Below are 20,042 nucleotides of genomic sequence, written 5' to 3' on the forward strand. Positions count from 1 at the left end.
TGCCGGAAGTGCGTAGAAGAGCAGTGTTTCCTTGTTCCGCCAATAGCCGGGCAGCGGCAGCTGTGTGTGTGTGGGGCAGTGGGGGAGGCGCTGAAAGCTGATAACTCGCTGGCCTCTTACTGACTCACATACAGACTGACTGACTGACACAGACTGACTGACTCACATACAGACAGACTCACATACAGGTGCAACACACGCAGCTTTACTGGGAGCTGCAAGAGAGGGTGTGTTACTTGTTTTACTGGAGAGAGAGTTGGATACATTTATCCTGTGAGAGAGATGGACTTGGACTGTTTATACTGAAGAGAGTGAGTTGGATATGGACTGTTTATACTGGAGAGAGGGTTGAGAGAGAGGGTTGATAGAAAATCTATACTGGGAGAGTGGGCTGGATATGGACTCTTTATACTGGAGAGATTGAGTTTGATATGGACTGTTTATACTAGGAGATACGGTGATGTATGAACTGTTTATCTTGGGAGAAAGGGTTAGATCAGGGATCCCCAACCGTTTGAATCCGTGAGTAACATTGAGTAGTTAAAGGAGTTGGGGAGCAACGATAGCACGAAAAATATTCTTAGAGTGCCAAATAAGGGCTGTGATTGGCCATTTAGAAGCCCCTATGTGGATTGTCAACCTACATTGAGACTGGCAGTGCACCTGGTTTTTATACAACCAAAACTTGCCTCCAAGTCTGGAATTCAAAAATAAGCTCCTGCTTTGAGGCCACTGGGAGCAACATCCAAGGGGTTGAGGAGCAACATGTTACTCACGAGCTACTGGTTGGGGATCACTGGGTTAGATATAGACTCTATACTGGGAGAGAGGGCTGGTTGTGGACTATGGTTTTTACTGGGAAAATAGAGTGGAATACAGATATATTTAGATTGTTTTAGGTAAAACTCGTTTAGGTAGGGCCCTCTTCACCTTTTGTATCAGTTACTGGTAGTTATGTCATATGTCATTTTTTGTGTTTTTGTATAAAGTAGGGATGCACCGAATCCACTATTTTGTATTCGGCCGAACCCCCGAATCCTTATTTTAAAGATTCAGCCAATCCAAATCCTAATTTGCATATGCAAAATAGGGATGGGAAGGGGAAAACATTTTTTACTTCCTTGTTTTATGATAAAAAGTCACAAGATTTTCCTCCCTGTCCATAATTTGCATATGCAAATTAGGGTTAGGCCTGGCAACAGGATTCAGCCGAATCCTGCTGAAAAGGCCGAATCCCGAACCGAATCCTGGATTCAGTGCGTCCCTAGTATAAAGCCAATTATTTTATAGTGCTGTTCATTATGTTACTGCTCTAAAAATAGTTATAATAATAATAAGTTGATACTGGAAGAGGCAGGGGTGTTGGAATGTGCTTAATATAGACGGGGTGCACATATTGAGGAAGCAATAGAGAGGAGGGGGTTCAGACTGTTTATTCTGGGGAGCAGTTGGTGAACGAGTGGAAGGAGGCATGTGACCACATTGCATGTAATTATGTAATGATTTGGGTCATCTCCCCAGTGATTGGTTTCTTTGTGGATTGACCCTCCTCCTCACAAGTGACTGTGGTTTCCTTTTGGTGCTTCAGTTACTGCTGGAGGAACGTCCTGTAAGACTTGCATTAAACATCGGGCCAGAGCACATCACTGCAGTAACATTATATACCAATAAATGGCACGTTCCTGTGATTCACTGTATATATATAAAGTCTGTTGTCTAGATGGGCACAGTATTCGCTTAGTTTGGCCAATACCGCTGCTGTAACAGTTCCCGCTGGCTCAGAGATACTCAGTGTGGAGCACTAGGTCTCACCTGGCTACGAATGATGATAGTTGTAGTTCTGGTCTGCAAGCAGATCCTACAATACAATAATGCGGATATAATACAATACACAAAGGCACGTCCCTCATTGGCTGGAATATGCAGGTGTAGGTTCCTGTATTATTGTGCAGGTAGTATCAAGCTTCATTCCCACAGACATTCTTCATTTTCAGAAGTTGCCTCACGAGGAAACTTTGGGCAACTTCGGAAAACCAAAGCGATCTGAGTAATTTACCATGTAGCCGACGGCAAGGCATTTACGGGAGATTAGACGCCTGAAGAAGAGTCGATTTGTTACTGGGAGATTAACTCCCCCAGTAGCCTCGTGTGCCACCACCATTTTAAGTGCCTAATAAGAATCATTGTGCAGCATCGTGGTTCCACTTGAGACCACCGGAGGGGAAATATGGGTTCGTTTTCAAGTCTAACCAGTTCTGATTCTCTGTAATTCCAGTTCCTGGGCTGCTCTCTTACCCATGGGCAGAGCTTGGATCAGACCGGGAGGCTGTTAGAGGGTTTACATGTTTTGTTTGTGTCTATGGGAGGTGTTAAGCCGATTAATGGCACTAGACGAGTCCCTGATCAAACTGTATTTCCTTGTAGATAAATGATCTAGAAGAATCTCCTCCTTGGGCCAATCAGAAGAGCATCCTGAGCCTGTCTGCATGTGCCTCGCTAGAAAACATAATCCCTTCAATGAGGATCCATGATGTCTGTATTTCCTGCTCTTGGGCTGCTCTCTTTCCCATGATCAGGTAGGATTCAACTTAAAGGGTGGACCATTGCTTTCTCCGTGCATTGATTTTTGGTGAGACAAAGGGAAATCATTTTGTATCATGGTGGATCAACCTCTCCCTTTAGTGGCACTACCCATTGATGTCAGGGCCATAGATCATCTACCCAACCATATTTGCTTCTCTGAACTAAGCCCCACCCTAAACATGACCATGAGAAAGAGAGCAGCCCCATGTATAGAGAATCAAAGCTTGGATAAGTATCCTACCATTTACAGGGCACTGAGCAGCTGGAATCAAATTCTGACCCATACAGAAAATTACAGATAATGAAGATTCAACAAAGACACAATCAAGATGCTTTTTATTCAGGTTGCTATAAAAACAAGGGTGTATCAAGGAGGGGGCACAGCAAGTGGGGGCTATTAACATTCTACAAAAAAATTCCATATAAAAAGGGACAGGACATAGAGAGAGATGGGGCAGGGGCGGAACTCAGTAGGGGTATTATACAGAGGGGGCAATGTGAGTCTCGGCCTATGGGCAGATACAGTAGGTACCAAATGCAGGAGGTCAGTGCACAAGGAGAGGCCCTAGGGGGTCTTGTGATGCTATTGGTGCAGTTTTATTTCTGTAGATAAAAATGGCAGTGAGGATCATAGAGGACAATACTGAGACTTGTGAGACATTGTTGGTTCCGGAGGAGCCTGAGCAGATTGTGCAACTGTCAGTTGGGAGGAGTGTGGGTAAAACACAGGAGGCAGCTTGCTAGGAGAGAACAGGGAGGAGCCTGAGCAGATTGTGCAACTGTCAATTGGGAGCATTGTGGGTAATACACAGGAGGCAGCATGCTAGGAGAGAACAGGGAGGAGCCTGAGCAACTGTCAATTGGGAGCATTGTGGCTAATACACAGGAGGCAGCTTGCTAGGAGAGAACAGGGAGGAGCCTGAGCAGATTGTGCAACCGTCAGTTGAGAGGATTGTGGGTAATACACAGGAGGCAGCTTGCTAGGAGAGGATACAGGGAGAAGGAGGCCAATGCCCAGTGGTTTTGGTTTCCTCTGAAATACAATAAAATGGATGTAAGGTCACTGATACAGATACATGGCACCCCATGGAAAAATATGGGTTCAGTGCAAAACATTCATTTTGCCAATGGGCTCGTGTGATCATACAGCCTTGTCTGATTTCTCCCATAGTGGATAAGGGCAAGTTCCCAAGTACTACAGAAGGAGGTTTATGTTCCTCTCTCATGTTTGGCTACAAGAGTTCACTCCACCCCAAATGTGCAGAAAATGTGCAGCTCCACCGTCTGTAAGTGATCCGAGTGCTGGTGACCATAGGGGATCTTAACCATCATGGCATCAAATTGGAGCAGAGGTGGGCTGGGGGTCCCATCACCCGTCACTTGATGTTGCCCCCAGGGAGGGTAATTGATATAAGCAGAAGAGAGAGATTAAACAATGGCGGAATCTTACCTCTATCCCAGTCCCTGGCGCCGCTCTCACTCCTCCTTTTCATCCTTCCCATCGGAATGCTCTTAAATGAGAAGGAATATGTTTTTATTAAGGAGCCGCCCCATAACGGGAATATGAATATGTTATATGAAAATTAAGAGTTATTTATTAAAGTCCAAATGCTAAAAACAAGGAAAATAAAATTCAAGTTTCTTTACTATAAAATCCGAATTTTTAGTGGAAAAAAACTAAATTTGAATTTTTCGAGATTTATTACCCCGATGCTGCAAAAAGTCTGAATCCGAAAATCCTCCATCTCAGACCTGCCGAGGTTGTATATACGGGAGAGGTCCCTGTCCTATCTGTGGTCTGCACTGGAATTAGCCCGAAAATCCAACTATTTCAGGCAAAGATCTTAAAAACCATACGATTCGGGGAAAAACCTCAGGAAAAAAAAAAGGTACAATTTGGGTTTTCGCTCGATTTTATCGAGTTTTCCCCCACTCTGATTCAATCGTGATTTTTTTTTTTTATAATAAATAAGGTCAAATCATGGATTGTAGTTGGGTTGGACTTATTTTTTATTTGAAGAAAAACCTGAAAATTTCATATTTTGATGAATAAACCCCGAAATATACTAATAACTCTAATTTGTTGGCGGATGTGTGTGCAATTCCCAGCATCCCCCAGCTGGGGGTGCTATAATGTGTAATTGTACAGCGGCTGCTTGAGTACGGCTGCCAATCATGTGGCAAAGGGACTGGCCGGACCAATCATTACCCACCATGGTGATGGTTCTTCCGGTGCTTTCCATGCTTCTCTTTCTTGTGGTGCCCATGGGGTCTCCTTGGCTCTTCCTGAAGAGAAACCAGACTGTGTTACCTGGGGGTTGATTGTGCTAATTCACAAGGGGGTCACTAGTAGGGAGCATTGCATAATTACTGCTGGGTTATTAGGGTCACTGACCCTATCAACCAGCAGGATGATTAATTCAAGGTTAGGGAGAGGGAGATAATGATGAGCACACCCATATATAAAGGCAAGGAGCAAGTTGCTTGGTTTAATTCTGTATATAAAATAGTAAACTTTGTTTTTAAAGGGCAAATAAAGCCAAAAATAGAGACTGCCACCCCTGTGCCACCATGTTCTGGCGATTGCTCATGCACCAAGCACTGCCCGAGGGTTCTGTATATTTTATATGTATGGGCAATGTTACAGAGCCCCAGTGTATAAGGCACCGCAAAGGGGGCATGTTGGGCTCCTGATTTAAGGAATGCCTGTTCCCCTGTTGTACCCCAGCGTTCCCCTTATGTCTAAGTCTGACCCTGCTGCATACAAATACAACTCGCCAAGGACATTGAAAATGATAGTGATCCAGGGAGGTGTTCCTCTCTTTCTCGCTCTCTTCTTCTGCCTGTGGAATCTTCTTTCTGAATTGGAAATAAGAGAATTAGAATGAAACAGCTCTGCGTGCCCCCCATTCATTCCCTTCAGCCAAGCAAATGGGTAATAAACAAGAAACCCTATTTCTGTAGGGAAATGAGAGAGAGCAGACAGTAACCCTTCCAACACTTTCCTCTTGTCTCTATATATTAGGTACCTATCTAGTGCTACCAATCCCTATTTCTGTAGGGAAATGAGAGAGAGCAGACAGTAACCCTTCCAACACTTTCCTCTTGTCTCTATATATTAGGTACCTATCTAGTGCTACCAATCCCTATTTCTGTAGGGAAATGAGAGAGAGCAGACAGTAACCCTTCCAACACTTTCCTCTTGTCTCTATATATTAGGTATCTATTTAGTACTACCAATCCCTATTTCTGTAGGGAAATGAGAGAGAGCAGACAGTAACCCTTCCAACACTTTCCTCTTGTCTCTATATATTAGGTACCTATCTAGTGTTACCAATCCCTATTTCTGTAGGGAAATGAGAGAGAGCAGACAGTAACCCTTCCAACACTTTCCTCTTGTCTCTATATATTAGGTATCTATTTAGTACTACCAATCCCTATTTCTGTAGGGAAATGAGAGAGAGCAGACAGTAACCCTTCCAACACTTTCCTCTTGTCTCTATATATTAGGTACCTATCTAGTGTTACCAATCCCTATTTCTGTAGGGAAATGAGAGCAGACAGTAACCCTTCCAACACTTCTGAGCACTTACCTCGTGCTTCTTGGATCTCGCCAGGCCACGGGTTGGGGGTCCTTTCTTCCTGTCCTTTGGTTTTTTATGCCCCCTTTTCCTGGGTGGCTCACGCTCCTCCAAGTCCTGAATGAGAATAAAAGTTGGTTGTTGGATGACTGGCTGCTAATGCTTGGGACATAATCTCACTCATGGGACTTATCTGCCCATTCACAAATCTCTTGCTATACAGATATTCCCTTTTCTCATAATAAAGCTATAGCCTAATAGGGAAGGGAACCATACCCCGTGATGTCACAGTCAGAAGGGCAGAGGATTGTGACATCACTACTGTTCCAATATTAAAAAGTTTAAAAAGTTAAAAAGTACTGGTGAGTAGTAACAGAAACTGCTCATTTACTCAAAGTTCCCCTCTAAAACCTACTTTGCGGTTTAATATAGCACTACGACCACTCCCCCATTGATTAAAAAACAGCATATCGATATCAACAGAAATCTTGTAAATTGCCAATCCCACCAGAGAGTGGAGACGCACATTCTGATTTTTACTGATTGAAGAAAACACCATTTTACCTTTTGAATTCAGCACTAAAAGCACTTTGTTTGACTTAATTATAATTTTATTTTGGAGATAGCACCTTATAGAAATCACTATAGCACTTTAAAACACACACGAAAAATCTGTGCATAGACTTTCTATGGTTCAAGACACACACAGATTAGTGTTGTAACACTTTGGTGATTGCACTAAATATTAAAGGGATCCTGTCATCAGAAAATATGTTTTTTTCAAACCACATCAGTTAATAGTGCTGCTCCAGCAGAATTCTGCACTGAAATCCATTTCTCAAAAGAGCAAACAGATTTTTTTATATTCAATTTTGAAATCTGACATGGGGCTAGACATATTGTCAATTTCCCAGCTGCCCCTGGTCATGTGACTTGTGCATTCACTTTAGGAGAGAAATGCTTTCTGGCAGGCTGCTGTTTTTCCTTCTCAATGTAACTGAATGTGTCTCAGTGGGACCTGGATTTTACTATTGAGTGTTGTTCTTAGATCTACCAGGCAGCTGTTATCTTGTGTTAGGGAGCTGCTATCTGGTTACCTTCCCATTGTTCTTTTGTTTGGCTGCTGGGGGGGAAAGGGAGGGGGGGATATCACTCCAACTTGCAGTACAGCAGTAAAGAGTGATTGAAGTTTATCAGAGCACAAGTCACATGACTTGGGGCAGCTGGGAAATTGACAATATGTCTAGCCCCATGTCAGATTTCAAAATTGAATATAAAAAAATCTGTTTGCTCTTTTGAGAAATGGATTTCAGTGCAGAATTCTACTGGAGCAGCACTATTAACTGATTCATTTTGAAAAAAAAAATATTTTCCCATGACAGTATCCCTTTAACCACATTGCACTAGGTTCTGTTATTAGTTTTTTTTCCATAGCCTGTGGCGCTGATCATTAATTGTATCTTGATTTGATGATCCAGTGGAGGAACTGTGAAAAAGATCGGCAAAGGAAAAAATTCCGAGCGTTTACTTTTCCTTTAAATCTTGCACATATTTGTTGTTTTTTGCAATACGTTTCATATATTCTATTGAACTTGTTAGCATCACTGGGGAGAGTCGCAGTTCATCTAGAACACACAGATTCATTATAATATAACATAAGTAATATTATAAGTTGAGCCGCCCTATATCAATGTTCATGTAAGTTATTTGCGCGTATATTACATGTAACTATTGGGGATCCTTCAGGAGAACAGGAGCAGTGAAGGTGCAACGTGGATATTGCAAGTCAGAACATGTATTGCCAATGTCAATCCCGTGCCATAAAGCAAGTCAGGGCTGCTGCTGCTGTTGTTTGCCAGAAAGGAAATAGAGGCCACCGCTTGTGTCCCAGGAATGCGCTCCCCCATTCAAGCACAGGAAGCAGCAGAAGCAAAGCAGAACTGAACTTGTTTGCACAATTGTGCGGCTTCAGTTTGGAGGGGCATTAAATCACCACTCACCTTCGGCTTTAATGATCGCGCCAGGGGGTGAAAGCAGCCCGCGCACATCTCAGGAGGGTTATTAGTCACATCCTTGTTTCTACTTTTCTGCCATTTAAAACAAAAATGGTGGATGCTGCAGCCTTCTGCCCCCATGCAGTTTGGTATCAGCAAGCGATGTTATCTATAGAAATGTTCCTGTAGTGTCCCGGGGGTACTCACCTTATCCGACCCAGGGTGGCCCCGTCTGAGGCATCTAGGGAGCGGGGTATTAGCAAGGGAGCCGGTGACATCACTAATGATGCATAGGGAACCCTTCTTAGTAATGAGGTGCCACCTGTGGTGTTTATACAAATGGCCTGTAGATGTCACTGTGCACAAGAATTATACTGTGAATACTTTCTATACAGCTTGTGGTGTTAGAGTTGCTTACTGTTGTGTAATGGCTGCACGAGTCTACTCATCCTCGGCTACCAAAACATAACTAATTTGCTCCTGTTAGATATGACTTTGGAGAAGCTCCATTTGATGAAGGACATTTTCCTACTCCTGATGTCAACTGCAATAGGCCTGAAGAAAGTGAACCTATAAGGCGTACTGAGAGAATCAGAAAACTATCGGCATGGACCGAAGACTATATGATGTGAAGAATACTTAATATTGCTTTAAGATGCATTGTTGTTATTTATTACATTTGTCCAAATGCTTTCCTACTATAGGGGGAATATGTGGTGTTTATACAAATGGCCTGTAGATGTCACTGTGCTCAAGACTTATTCTGTGCATACTTTCTATACAGCTTGTGGTGTTAGAGTTGCTTACTGTTGTGTAATGGCTGCATGAGCCTGCTAATAAAGCACTGTTATACTCTACTCATCTTCGGCCACCAAAACATATGTCCAGATGCCCTCAGGCTGGAAGTGGAACAAGAAATTTCCTTTGTTTCTGTTCTCTTTGTGGAAACAATTATAAAAAGCACCTCTCTGGTGTAAGTAAGGAATATGGTTGACCTATTTGGCCAGTTTGAGGCTAATAGCCCCACTGTAGTAGCTACATGTGCTGAGCCAAGTTGTCTGGCCTGATAGTGGCAGCTTTAGGAGCTACGAGGAACTTGCAACTTTACACAAAGGGAAACTCCAACTTGGATATAACGTGGGTCAATTTAACATTCAGTATTCCTGCTCCTGGGCTGCTCTCTTTCCTAAGATGGGTCATGGTCCCAACTAGTATCATGATAGAAGTTTTGCCATTGCTCTAATTTCAATGATCATTCTAAAGAAGGGTGGTGGAGCTGTATTGTAAATATTGGGGTACAGAATCATATGTAAAATATAGGCTCCTCCCAAACCCACCCCCCACTTGAGTTGTTTTAATGCTTACCCTTTTCTGTCTCTGTGGCCTTGCCATGGGAGAGTAGCAGCCAGGACACGGCTTCCTAGGCTTTCCATTCTTCTTCCCATTAGATTGCCTCTTTCTCCGTATATTCTCCAGGGAAGTTTTGGATAAATCCTAAAACAAAGGGAGAGGGTTCTGGGTCTTTCTATTCAGCATAGTAATGACAAAGAAATTGAGGGGGGCTAAGTGATAACAAATAAGCCAGTCCCTACCAGCAAGGAGATAAAAATGTAGAAACAAGAGATCGAGCAGTACCCCAAATATTAATGGCCACGTATACAGAATGATTTAAAGGTGATTTAAACCCAAATTAAAATGTTGCCCAATGAAAGAAAATGTCATTCTGAGCAAGTTCCCAATATCCATTTATTCCTCATTGTCACTGACTATAATGTTGTGAGTAAATGTTGTTGCTATAGGAAGCAGTGTGTGTGCGGCCATTTCTATTCCCAGCATTTTTGATACAATGTAACAGAAGCAGCTGATTTACAGCTGGGGGAATTTGCTACATTGTTTCAAGATTCAGAGCTGGGAATAGAGAAATGGCCAGAAACACACTGCTCTCTATAGCAACTACATTTACTCACAAATTAAAATCAACAAGAATCAGCAACAAATTTATATTGGGAAATTGCTCAGAATGCCATTTTCTATCAGTAGGCAACTTTTTCCTTTTGGGTTTATATACCCTTTAAGTTTGAAAAATATTTGAATTATATCACGTAAAGCCACACCTCCTAGCTCCTCCCACTTACCTATGCTGCTGTTGTGTGTTTATACTGCAATGAGACCAATAGCATAACTAGATATGACTGGGCCCCTCAACAAATTATTTTTCAGGCTTCCAAAATGTTTTAAGGTTGACTTGTGGCCCCCCTACAGTCTCAGGGTCTGCTTTCTCTATAGTTACGTCCCTGAATGAGACTATTCTTTACACTAAAATGTTGGTAACAGATAGGGTTGGAAAAAAAGACTCTCATCCATCAGGTTCAATCTTTGGTAAAATAAAAGGGAAACATGTCTGTTAAAGTGTCATGAGGCAAAGATACAGCCCTGGGATGAAAACACAGGGCAAGTTTCAGCATTTTGTCCTTACACACCCTCCCCACTTACACTTACCCAGCTACACCTGCATGTTTTACACTGCCCATTAAGATCAATGGGTAGAAATTCCAAACTAACTTTTTGAGTGAGCTCGAGCTCAAGCCCCACCCATTACCTGAACATGGGAAAGAGAGCAGCCCAGGAGCAGCGAAATTGAAAAATATTTCTGTAGCAGGGTAAGTACTGGCAGGAGAGTGGACTCACTTACTCAAGGGGATGAACTATGCATTGTAGCAGGACTTATAGCAGGAGTATTTACAGCAAGAGAGCACTTACCAGTATATTGGGGGTGTCTAGGACTGATACACGAGATAAGAATTATACTGTGCATACTTTCTATACAGCTTGTGGTGTAAGAGTTGCTTACTGTTGTGTAATGGCTGTGTAATGGCTGCATGAGTCTGCTAATAAAGCACTGTTATACTCTACTCATCCTCGGCTACCAAAACATAACAAATTTGCTCCTGTTAGATATGACTTTGGAGAAGCTCCATTTGATGAAGGACATTTTCCTACTCCTGATGTCAACTGCAATAGGCCTGAAGAAAGTGAACCTATAAGGCGTACTGAGTGAATCAGAAAACTATCGGCATGGACCGAAGACTATGTGATGTGAAGAATTCATAATATTGCTTTAAGATGCATTGTTGTTATTTATTACATTTGTCCAAATGCTTTCCTACTATAGGGGGAATATGTGGTGTTTATACAAATGGCCTGTAGATGTCACTGTGCTCAAGACTTATTCTGTGCATACTTTCTATACAGCTTGTGGTGTTAGAGTTGCTTACTGTTGTGTAATGGCTGCATGAGCCTGCTAATAAAGCACTGTTATACTCTACTCATCCTCGGCCACCAAAACATATGTCCAGATGCCCTCAGGCTGGAAGTGGAACAAGAAATTTCCTTTGTTTCTGTTCTCTTTGTGGAAACAATTATAAAAAGCACCTCTCTGGTGTAAGTAAGGAATATGGTTGACCTATTTGGCCAGTTTGAGGCTAATAGCCCCACTGTAGTAGCTACATGTGCTGAGCCAAGTTGTCTGGCCTGATAGTGGCAGCTTTAGGAGCTACGAGGAACTTGCAACTTTACACAAAGGGAAACTCCAACTTGGATATAACGTGGGTCAATTTAACATTCAGTATTCCTGCTCCTGGGCTGCTCTCTTTCCTAAGATGGGTCATGGTCCCAACTAGTATCATGATAGAAGTTTTGCCATTGCTCTAATTTCAATGATCATTCTAAAGAAGGGTGGTGGAGCTGTATTGTAAATATTGGGGTACAGAATCATATGTAAAATATAGGCTCCTCCCAAACCCACCCCCCACTTGAGTTGTTTTAATGCTTACCCTTTTCTGTCTCTGTGGCCTTGCCATGGGAGAGTAGCAGCCAGGACACGGCTTCCTAGGCTTTCCATTCTTCTTCCCATTAGATTGCCTCTTTCTCCGTATATTCTCCAGGGAAGTTTTGGATAAATCCTAAAACAAAGGGAGAGGGTTCTGGGTCTTTCTATTCAGCATAGTAATGACAAAGAAATTGAGGGGGGCTAAGTGATAACAAATAAGCCAGTCCCTACCAGCAAGGAGATAAAAATGTAGAAACAAGAGATCGAGCAGTACCCCAAATATTAATGGCCACATATACAGAATGATTTAAAGGCGATTTAAACCCAAATTAAAATGTTGCCCAATGAAAGAAAATGGCATTCTGAGCAAGTTCCCAATATCCATTTATTCCTCATTGTCACTGACTATAATGTTGTGAGTAAATGTTGTTGCTATAGGAAGCAGTGTGTGTGCGGCCATTTCTATTCCCAGCATTTTTGATACAATGTAACAGAAGCAGCTGATTTACAGCTGGGGAAATTTGCTACATTGTTTCAAGATTCAGAGCTGGGAATAGAGAAATGGCCAGAAACACACTGCTCTCTATAGCAACTACATTTACTCACAAATTAAAATCAACAAGAATCAGCAACAAATTGATATTGGGAAGTTGCTCAGAATGCCATTTTCTATCAGTAGGCAACTTTTTCCTTTTGGGTTTATATACCCTTTAAGTTTGAAAAATATTTGAATTATATCACGTAAAGCCACACCTCCTAGCTCCTCCCACTTACCTATGCTGCTGTGTTTATACTGCAATGAGACCAATAGCATAACTAGATATGACTGGGCACCTCAACAAATTATTTTTCAGGCTTCCAAAATGTTTTGAGGTTGACTTGTGGCCCCCCTACAGTCTCAGGGTCTGCTTTCTCTATAGTTACGTCCCTGAATGAGACTATTCTTTACACTAAAATGTTGGTAACAGATAGGGTTGGAAAAAAAGACTCATCCATCAGGTTCAATCTTTGGTAAAATAAAAGGGAAACATGTCTGTTAAAGTGTCACGAGGCAAAGATACAGCCCTGGGATGAAAACACAGGGCAAGTTTCAGCATTTTGTCCTTACACACCCTCCCCACTTACACTTACCCAGCTACACCTGCATGTTTTACACTGCCCATTAAGATCAATGGGTAGAAATTCCAAACTAACTTTTTGAGTGAGCTCAAGCCCCACCCATTACCTGCCCATGGGAAAGAGAGCAGCGAAATTGAAAAATATTTCTGTAGCAGGGTAAGTACCGGCAGGAGAGTGGACTCACTTACCCAAGGGGATGAACTATGCTTTATAGCAGGACTTATAGCAGGAGTATTTACAGCAAGAGAGCACTTACCAGTATATTGGGGGTGTCTAGGACTGATACAGAAGATAAGTATCCAGGGCGAGGTTTCGACTTGATGTTGTCCAGCAACCAAAAGATATTTCACAATAAGGAAAAAACGGGAGAGAGAGTGGAATTTAATTAGATGAGAAGTCAGGCAGAACACTGCTCCTCCATGCTTTTATTTCCTAATATTCCATGTATGCAAGAGTTAAAATAATGTGGCTTCTATATACAGTATGGTCAGGTCATCCCTAGTGCCCAAGAGCTCATATTCCCTCTACTTCCTGCTTCTGGGCTGTTCTCTTTCTCTTGGTCAGGCAAGAGGGTGGGATTTAGAACCAGCCAAACGGAATTTACCCACTGCCCTGGTCTCTATAGGCTGAGAAAGGCAGTGTAAAGTATTCAGAACAAAGAGTCCCCTGGAGCAGTGTAAAGCTCCATATACCTGATTTACACTATTGTTACAGACCAGGGCAATGGAGATCTCATCATCTGTCTTTACACAAACCTAAACTTGACCATGGGAAAGAGAACAGCACAGGAACAGGAAGTACAAAGACTCAGAGGTCTGTACCTGACCTTGTAACTGGGTAAACTCGATTCACTTGCCTAGAGGATGTTCCTAGTCATTTTATGGCAAATGTTTCATCTCAATAAGGTATTTCCTTTACACTGTAGAGTTCTACTGGGAGCAAAAATACACTGGAAGAGCCCCAGAGGGGGGCAGTCACACTGGAAGAGCCCCAGAGGGGGGCAGTCACACTGGAAGAGCCCCAGAGGGGGGCAGTCACACTGGAAGAGCCCCAGAGGGGGGCAGGCACACTGGAAGAGCCCCAGAGGGGGGCAGGCACACTAGAAGAGCCCCAGAGGGGGGCAAGCACACTGGAAGAGCCAAGAGGGGGGCAGGCACACTGGAAGAGCCCCAGAGGGGGGCAGGCACACTGGAAGAGCCCCAGAGGGGGCAGGCACACTAGAAGAGCCCCAGAGGGGGGCAAGCACACTGGAAGAGCCCCAGAGGGGGGCAAGCACACTGGAAGAGCCCCAGAGGGGGGCAGGCACACTGGAAGAGCCAAGAGGGGGGCAGGCACACTGGAAGAGCCCCAGAGGGGGGCAGGCACACTGGAAGAGCCCCAGAGGGGGGCAGGCACACTGGAAGAGCCCCAGAGGGGGGCAGGCACACTGGAAGAGCCCCAGAGGGGGGGGCAAACACACTGGAAGAGCCCCAGAGGGAGGCAGGCACACTGGAAGAGCCCCAGAGGGGGGCAGGCACACTAGAAGAGCCCCAGAGTGGGGCAGGCACACTGGAAGAGCCCCAGAAGGGGGCAGGCACACTGGAAGAGCTTCAGAGAGGGGCAAGGACAGTGGAAGAGCCCCAGAGGGGGGCAAGGACAGTGGAAGAGCCCCAGAGAGGGGCAGGCACACTGGAAGAGCCCCAGATGGGGTAGATACAGTTATTGGACACTTACCAGTTTGAGTTTGGTAAGGTCCTGTTCAGCAGAAAAGGCCCAAGTGCGACGCGTCACCTTGAGGAGTGTCCATGAGAAGAGAGGGTCCACCCGACACCAAGAGAAAAAAGGCAACACATTTTGTGAGCAAAGAAGGGAGGCATCTCTCTAGCTGCTCCTAAACTACAGCTCCCATGATCCTCCTATGGCATACATAACAACGGAGTACAATTCATACTGAGGGAACAAAACACTTGGCTCTGTTAAGTAACCGTGGCCACCTGTGTTTATTTAGTGGGTTGTGCAACAGTAAATGAAGTGTGCCGCAGGTTCGCACGCCATCCCTTTATCCACATCTGCATTATGTTGTGAGTAACTGCCAGGGACTGACCCCACCACAAGCTCAGAAGCCTCCCATGAGTATAAATCTGGGCCCTACAGCGGATAGAGGGCCACAATGCATTTGTCTCATGGAATTACTGAGAGATAAATGTATTTTTGATGTTCCAAACAAGCAAATTACTCTTGTCTATGGATCAATACATATAAACCCCCACACAGGGCGTTACGCTGGAGTCTTCACAGACCAGTGAATTGTAGGAGGCAGATGAAAGTCCCATATAAACAGGATGTGGTATAATCCCTTGATTATTACGCCCCCCCCATCCTGAGCTACACAATGGAACATTCCTTCATATAGGAAGCAGCTTGTCCTGACAAGTCTTTGTATCAGAAGAACATCTGCTATTTACCCCCTTTGGGTACTCGCTCTTTGTACTGGGACACAAATAAGCACCCAAACTCCACATGTTCTTACTAATCTCTGTTTAAAGGGGACATTCTTTAAATCTGTTGCTGTAGTCACATCTTCAGTTGTGTCGGGGCCTGGGGCAAAGAGGACTTTCCCCTTTATGATATAAAGTTTGAGTCTTGTCCCACACTCTCCATCCTGCCCTGCTGTCTCCATCTGGTTCTTCTGCTTCACCTGTCTCCATCTTGCTCCAGTGTCACAATCTTGCCCTACTCTCTCCATCTTGCCCTGCTTTCTCCATCGTGCCATACTCTCTCCATCTTGCTCCAATGTCACCATCTTGTCCTACTCTCTTCATCTAGACCTATGATCTCCATCTTGCTCCAATGTCACCATCTTGCCCTATTTTCTCCATCTTTACCTATGATCTCCATCTTGACCTACTGTATCCATCTTGCTCCAATGTCACCATCTTGCCCTACTTTCTCCATCTTGACCTTTGATCTCCATCTTGACCTACTCTTTCCATATTGCTCCAATATCACCATCCTGCTCTACCCTCTCCATCTTCCTCCAATATCACCATCTTGACCTACTGTATCCATCTTGCTCTATGATCTCCATCTTGACCTACTGTCTCCATCTGGCTCCAATATCACCATCTTGCCCTACTGTTTCCATCTTGCTCTATAATCTCCATCTTGACCTACTGTTTCCATCTTGCTCTATAATCTCCATCTTGACCTACTGTTTCCATCTTGCTCTATGATCTCCATCTTGCTCTATGATCTCCATCTTGACCTACTGTCTCCATCTTGAACCAAATGTCTCCATATTTCCAAATTACTATAATATCACCATCTGGCCTACATTCAACATCAGCTCTGTTGTTTTCATCTTGTCCTACTGTTGCCACCTGCCCATATTGACAATGAAGTTCCATATGATATTCAGTGTGTCTATGGTGGGAGATAAGACGACCGATATCAGTAGAAGACTTGGACATCAGTCTGCTCGTGAATTGAAACGTCTATTGTCACCTTTAGTTACAAGTTAGTGACTAACCATTTGTCCTTGTCTTACCTCCTTATTTTCATTCCTTCTGTTTGTGTGACGATCATTTTTGGAGATTTGCCTCTTGACTGAATCCAAATTATCCTAAAATTGATAAGATACAGAGTATTAAACTTTAATATACAGACATTAAATGTGTCACTGCGAACAGTCAAATGAATAATATCAGAGCAAACTTAGGGGACTGTTCCTGCTGAATTGTGCTTAGTACAGGGAATACCTATGCTGCCATAGTTTTATGGGATCTCTCTGTACAGACTATGAGCAAACTTAGGGACTGTTCCTGCTGAATTGTGCTTAGTACAGGGAATACCTATGCTGTCATAGTTTTATGGGATCTCTCTGTACAGACTATGAGCAAACTTAGGGGACTGTTCCTGCTGAATTGTGCTTAGTACAGGGAATACCTATGCTGCCATAGTTTTATGGGATTTTTCTGTACAGACTATGAGCAAACTTAGGGACTGTTCCTGCTGAATTGTGCTTAGTACAGGGAATACCTATGCTGTCATAGTTTTATGGGATCTCTCTGTACAGACTATGAGCAAACTTAGGGGACTGTTCCTGCTGAATTGTGCTTAGTACAGAGGAATACCTATGCTGCCATAGTTTTATCTCCCTATGAGCAAACTTAATGGAGAATTCAGATTCCTGAGCCTGTCATTGTGGATGAGGAGGTGTGTGTGAGAAGGAAAGCAGGTCACACTGTTGTGCATCTCAGGAAATGGATTAAACACCCCCAGAAGTCACATAATAAAAGTTTCTTTGAACTTCAAAGGAGCCACATGACTCAACAGATTGAACGTCACATGCTCTGATGAAGCTTTTCACATTCCTCATTATAATGGGACAGTGTGTTATTGAGGGAGACACACCAGTCATTGCAGCAGATTCCTCATACATAGAACTAGAATCTCAGCCATAAAGCAAGGCAGGACTGCTGCACCGTCAGAGAAAGCAAACATAAAGACAATCAAAGGGTATTGCAGCTGCATTACCTTTTATATGTTCTATTCTTAATGACTTTTCAACTTATCTTTGTTTTGTATAAATTCCGAGTTATATGCCTTACTCTTCTACCCCTTTCCAGCTTTCAAATGGGGGTCAGTGACCCCAGCAGCCAAAACACTATTACTCTGTAAGGCTACAATGTTATTGTTATTTTTTTACTCGTTATTGTTATTTTACTCAATTATCTTTCTATTCAGGCTTCTCCTATTCATCTTCCAGTCTCTCATTTCAAAACCACTACCTGGTTGCTAGGGTAAATCGGACCCAAGCAACCAGACAGCTGCTGAAATTCCAATCTGGAGAATTGCTGAACAAAAAGCTACATCATTCCAAAACCACAAAAAAAATGAAGCCCAATTGCAAATTGTCTCAGAACATCACTGTCTGCATCATACTTAGTTCATTTAAAGGGGAACTACCCCCATTTTACCATTTGATTACATTTTCTATACAAGCACAGAAAGACTGAATTAACTGTTAGTAGGATGTAGAGAGGGATCGTCTCAGACAATTTGCAACTACTTTTCATCTTTTATTATTTTGGGGGTTTTGAGTTATTTAGCTTTTTATTCAGCGGCCCTCCAGTTTGCAATTTCAGCCATCTGGTTGCTAGGGTCCATATTCCCCTAGCAACCATGCACTGATTTGCGTAAGAGACTGGAATATGAATAGGAGAGGCCTGAATAAAAAGAGGAGGAATACAAAGTAGTAATAACAATATATTTGTAGCCTTACAGAGTATTTTTAAGATGGGTCAGTGACCCCCATATGAAAGCTGGAAAGAGTCAAAAGAAGCAGCAAATAATTAAAAAAAAAAAAAAATATATATATATATATATATATATATATATATATATATATATAAGAAAAAACGAAGACCAATTGAAACATTGCTTAAAATTGCCCATCTTACAACATAATAAAAGTTAACTTAAAGGTGAACCACCCCATTAAATTGATTTCCCCAAATTTCTGAAGAATAGAAAAGTACAATATGTCTTTAAATGTGAGGTGTCTGGACTGTACCCCTTATATAATGTGTCATACAGGGGTGTCCCACTAAACTGCACATGGGGGGGACTGTGATTCCCAAATCAGAGCCCCGAAATTTGCCTTCCTTTTCCTTACCCTTCAACTAGGGAAGAGAATGAATAGGATTTTAGTACATTGTCCCTGTCACATTCCCTGTCCCCCCAATTTCTTTTTTGTCCCCCCAAAGTGTACTCACCCCTTGTCTGGTCTGGGAATGGGCAGGAACCATCAGGGGCAGCAGGAGGGTCAGACACCCCCATAACAGCAGGAATCGCAGGGTCCCCATGGCAGAAGCTCGTCAGCTCCTCGGAGTCTCTCTCAGGATTAATAAGGGAAACAGAAAGAAAATTCCTAAATCTTTCCCCCCCAATGCTGACCCCTCCCCCTCCTCTTCCTGCAGGGCCTGTTTTATTCAAATATCCCTTTCAGCTCGGACTGTAAACAACAGATGTCTCCCCAGTCCCACCCTGGCAGATACCAGTTACACACAATATCACACAATATCACACAATAACACAATATCACACAATAACACACAATATCACACAATATCACACAATAACACACAATATCACACAACATCACACAATAACACACAACATCACACAATAACACACAATATCACACAATATCACACAATAACACACAACATCACACAATAACACACAACATCACACAATAACACACAATATCACACAATAACACACAATAGCACACAATATCACACTCTCACACACAATATCACACAATATCACACTCTCACACACAATATCACACAATATCACACAACAACACACAACATCACACAATAACACACATCACACAAAATCACACAATAACACACAACATCACACAATAACACACAATATCACACAATAACACACAATATCACACAATAGCACACAATAGCACACAATAACACACAACATCACACAATAACACACAACATCACACAATATCACACAATATCACACAATAACACACAACATCACACAATAACACACTATCACACAATAGCACACAACAACACACAATAACACACAATATTACACAATATCACACAATAACACACACAATATCACACAATAACACACAACACACAACATCACACAATATCACACTCACACACAATATCACACAATAACACACATCACACAATAACACACATCACACAAAATCACACAATAACACACAACATCACACAATAACACACAATATCACACAATAACACACAATATCACACAATATCACACAATAACACACAATAACACACAACATCACACAATAACACACATCACACAACATCACACAATAACACACATCACACAATAACACACAATAGCACACAACACACAATGACACACAATAACACACAA

The 20,042-nt window shown here is 42.8% G+C and overlaps 1 protein-coding gene and 1 long non-coding RNA gene across 7 annotated transcripts; one reads left to right on the forward strand and one right to left on the reverse strand.

The window, feature by feature from the left end:
• Positions 1–28: 28 nt before the first annotated feature.
• Positions 29–8,895, forward strand: LOC121394988. Its single transcript, XR_005962154.1, has 3 exons — positions 29–311; positions 2,425–2,576; positions 8,646–8,895. It is a non-coding gene; the product is annotated as an uncharacterized LOC121394988 (long non-coding RNA).
• XB22065621.S (sister chromatid cohesion protein PDS5 homolog B-A-like S homeolog) lies at positions 3,479–19,030 on the reverse strand. Of its 6 annotated transcripts, XM_041567284.1 has the most exons (12): positions 18,863–19,028; positions 16,633–16,707; positions 14,820–14,876; positions 13,363–13,422; positions 11,992–12,120; positions 9,524–9,652; positions 8,165–8,251; positions 6,177–6,281; positions 5,362–5,442; positions 4,797–4,869; positions 4,034–4,094; positions 3,479–3,616 (listed from the first exon to the last, which is right to left on the reverse strand). In XM_041567284.1, the coding sequence occupies exons 1-11, from the start codon at positions 18,950–18,952 to the stop codon at positions 4,060–4,062; spliced, it is 921 nt and encodes a 306-aa protein (XP_041423218.1). In that variant the 5' UTR covers positions 18,953–19,028; the 3' UTR covers positions 3,479–3,616; positions 4,034–4,059. The 6 variants fall into 6 exon arrangements, with proteins under 6 accessions (XP_041423218.1, XP_041423220.1, XP_041423221.1 ...); XM_041567286.1 differs by lacking the exon at positions 8,165–8,251 and having other exon boundaries at positions 18,863–19,030; XM_041567287.1 differs by lacking the exon at positions 9,524–9,652.
• Positions 19,031–20,042: the final 1,012 nt, after the last annotated feature.

This window comes from Xenopus laevis, chromosome 6S, assembly GCF_017654675.1.
Source record: "Xenopus laevis strain J_2021 chromosome 6S, Xenopus_laevis_v10.1, whole genome shotgun sequence".
Classification (NCBI taxonomy): domain Eukaryota; kingdom Metazoa; phylum Chordata; class Amphibia; order Anura; family Pipidae; genus Xenopus; species Xenopus laevis.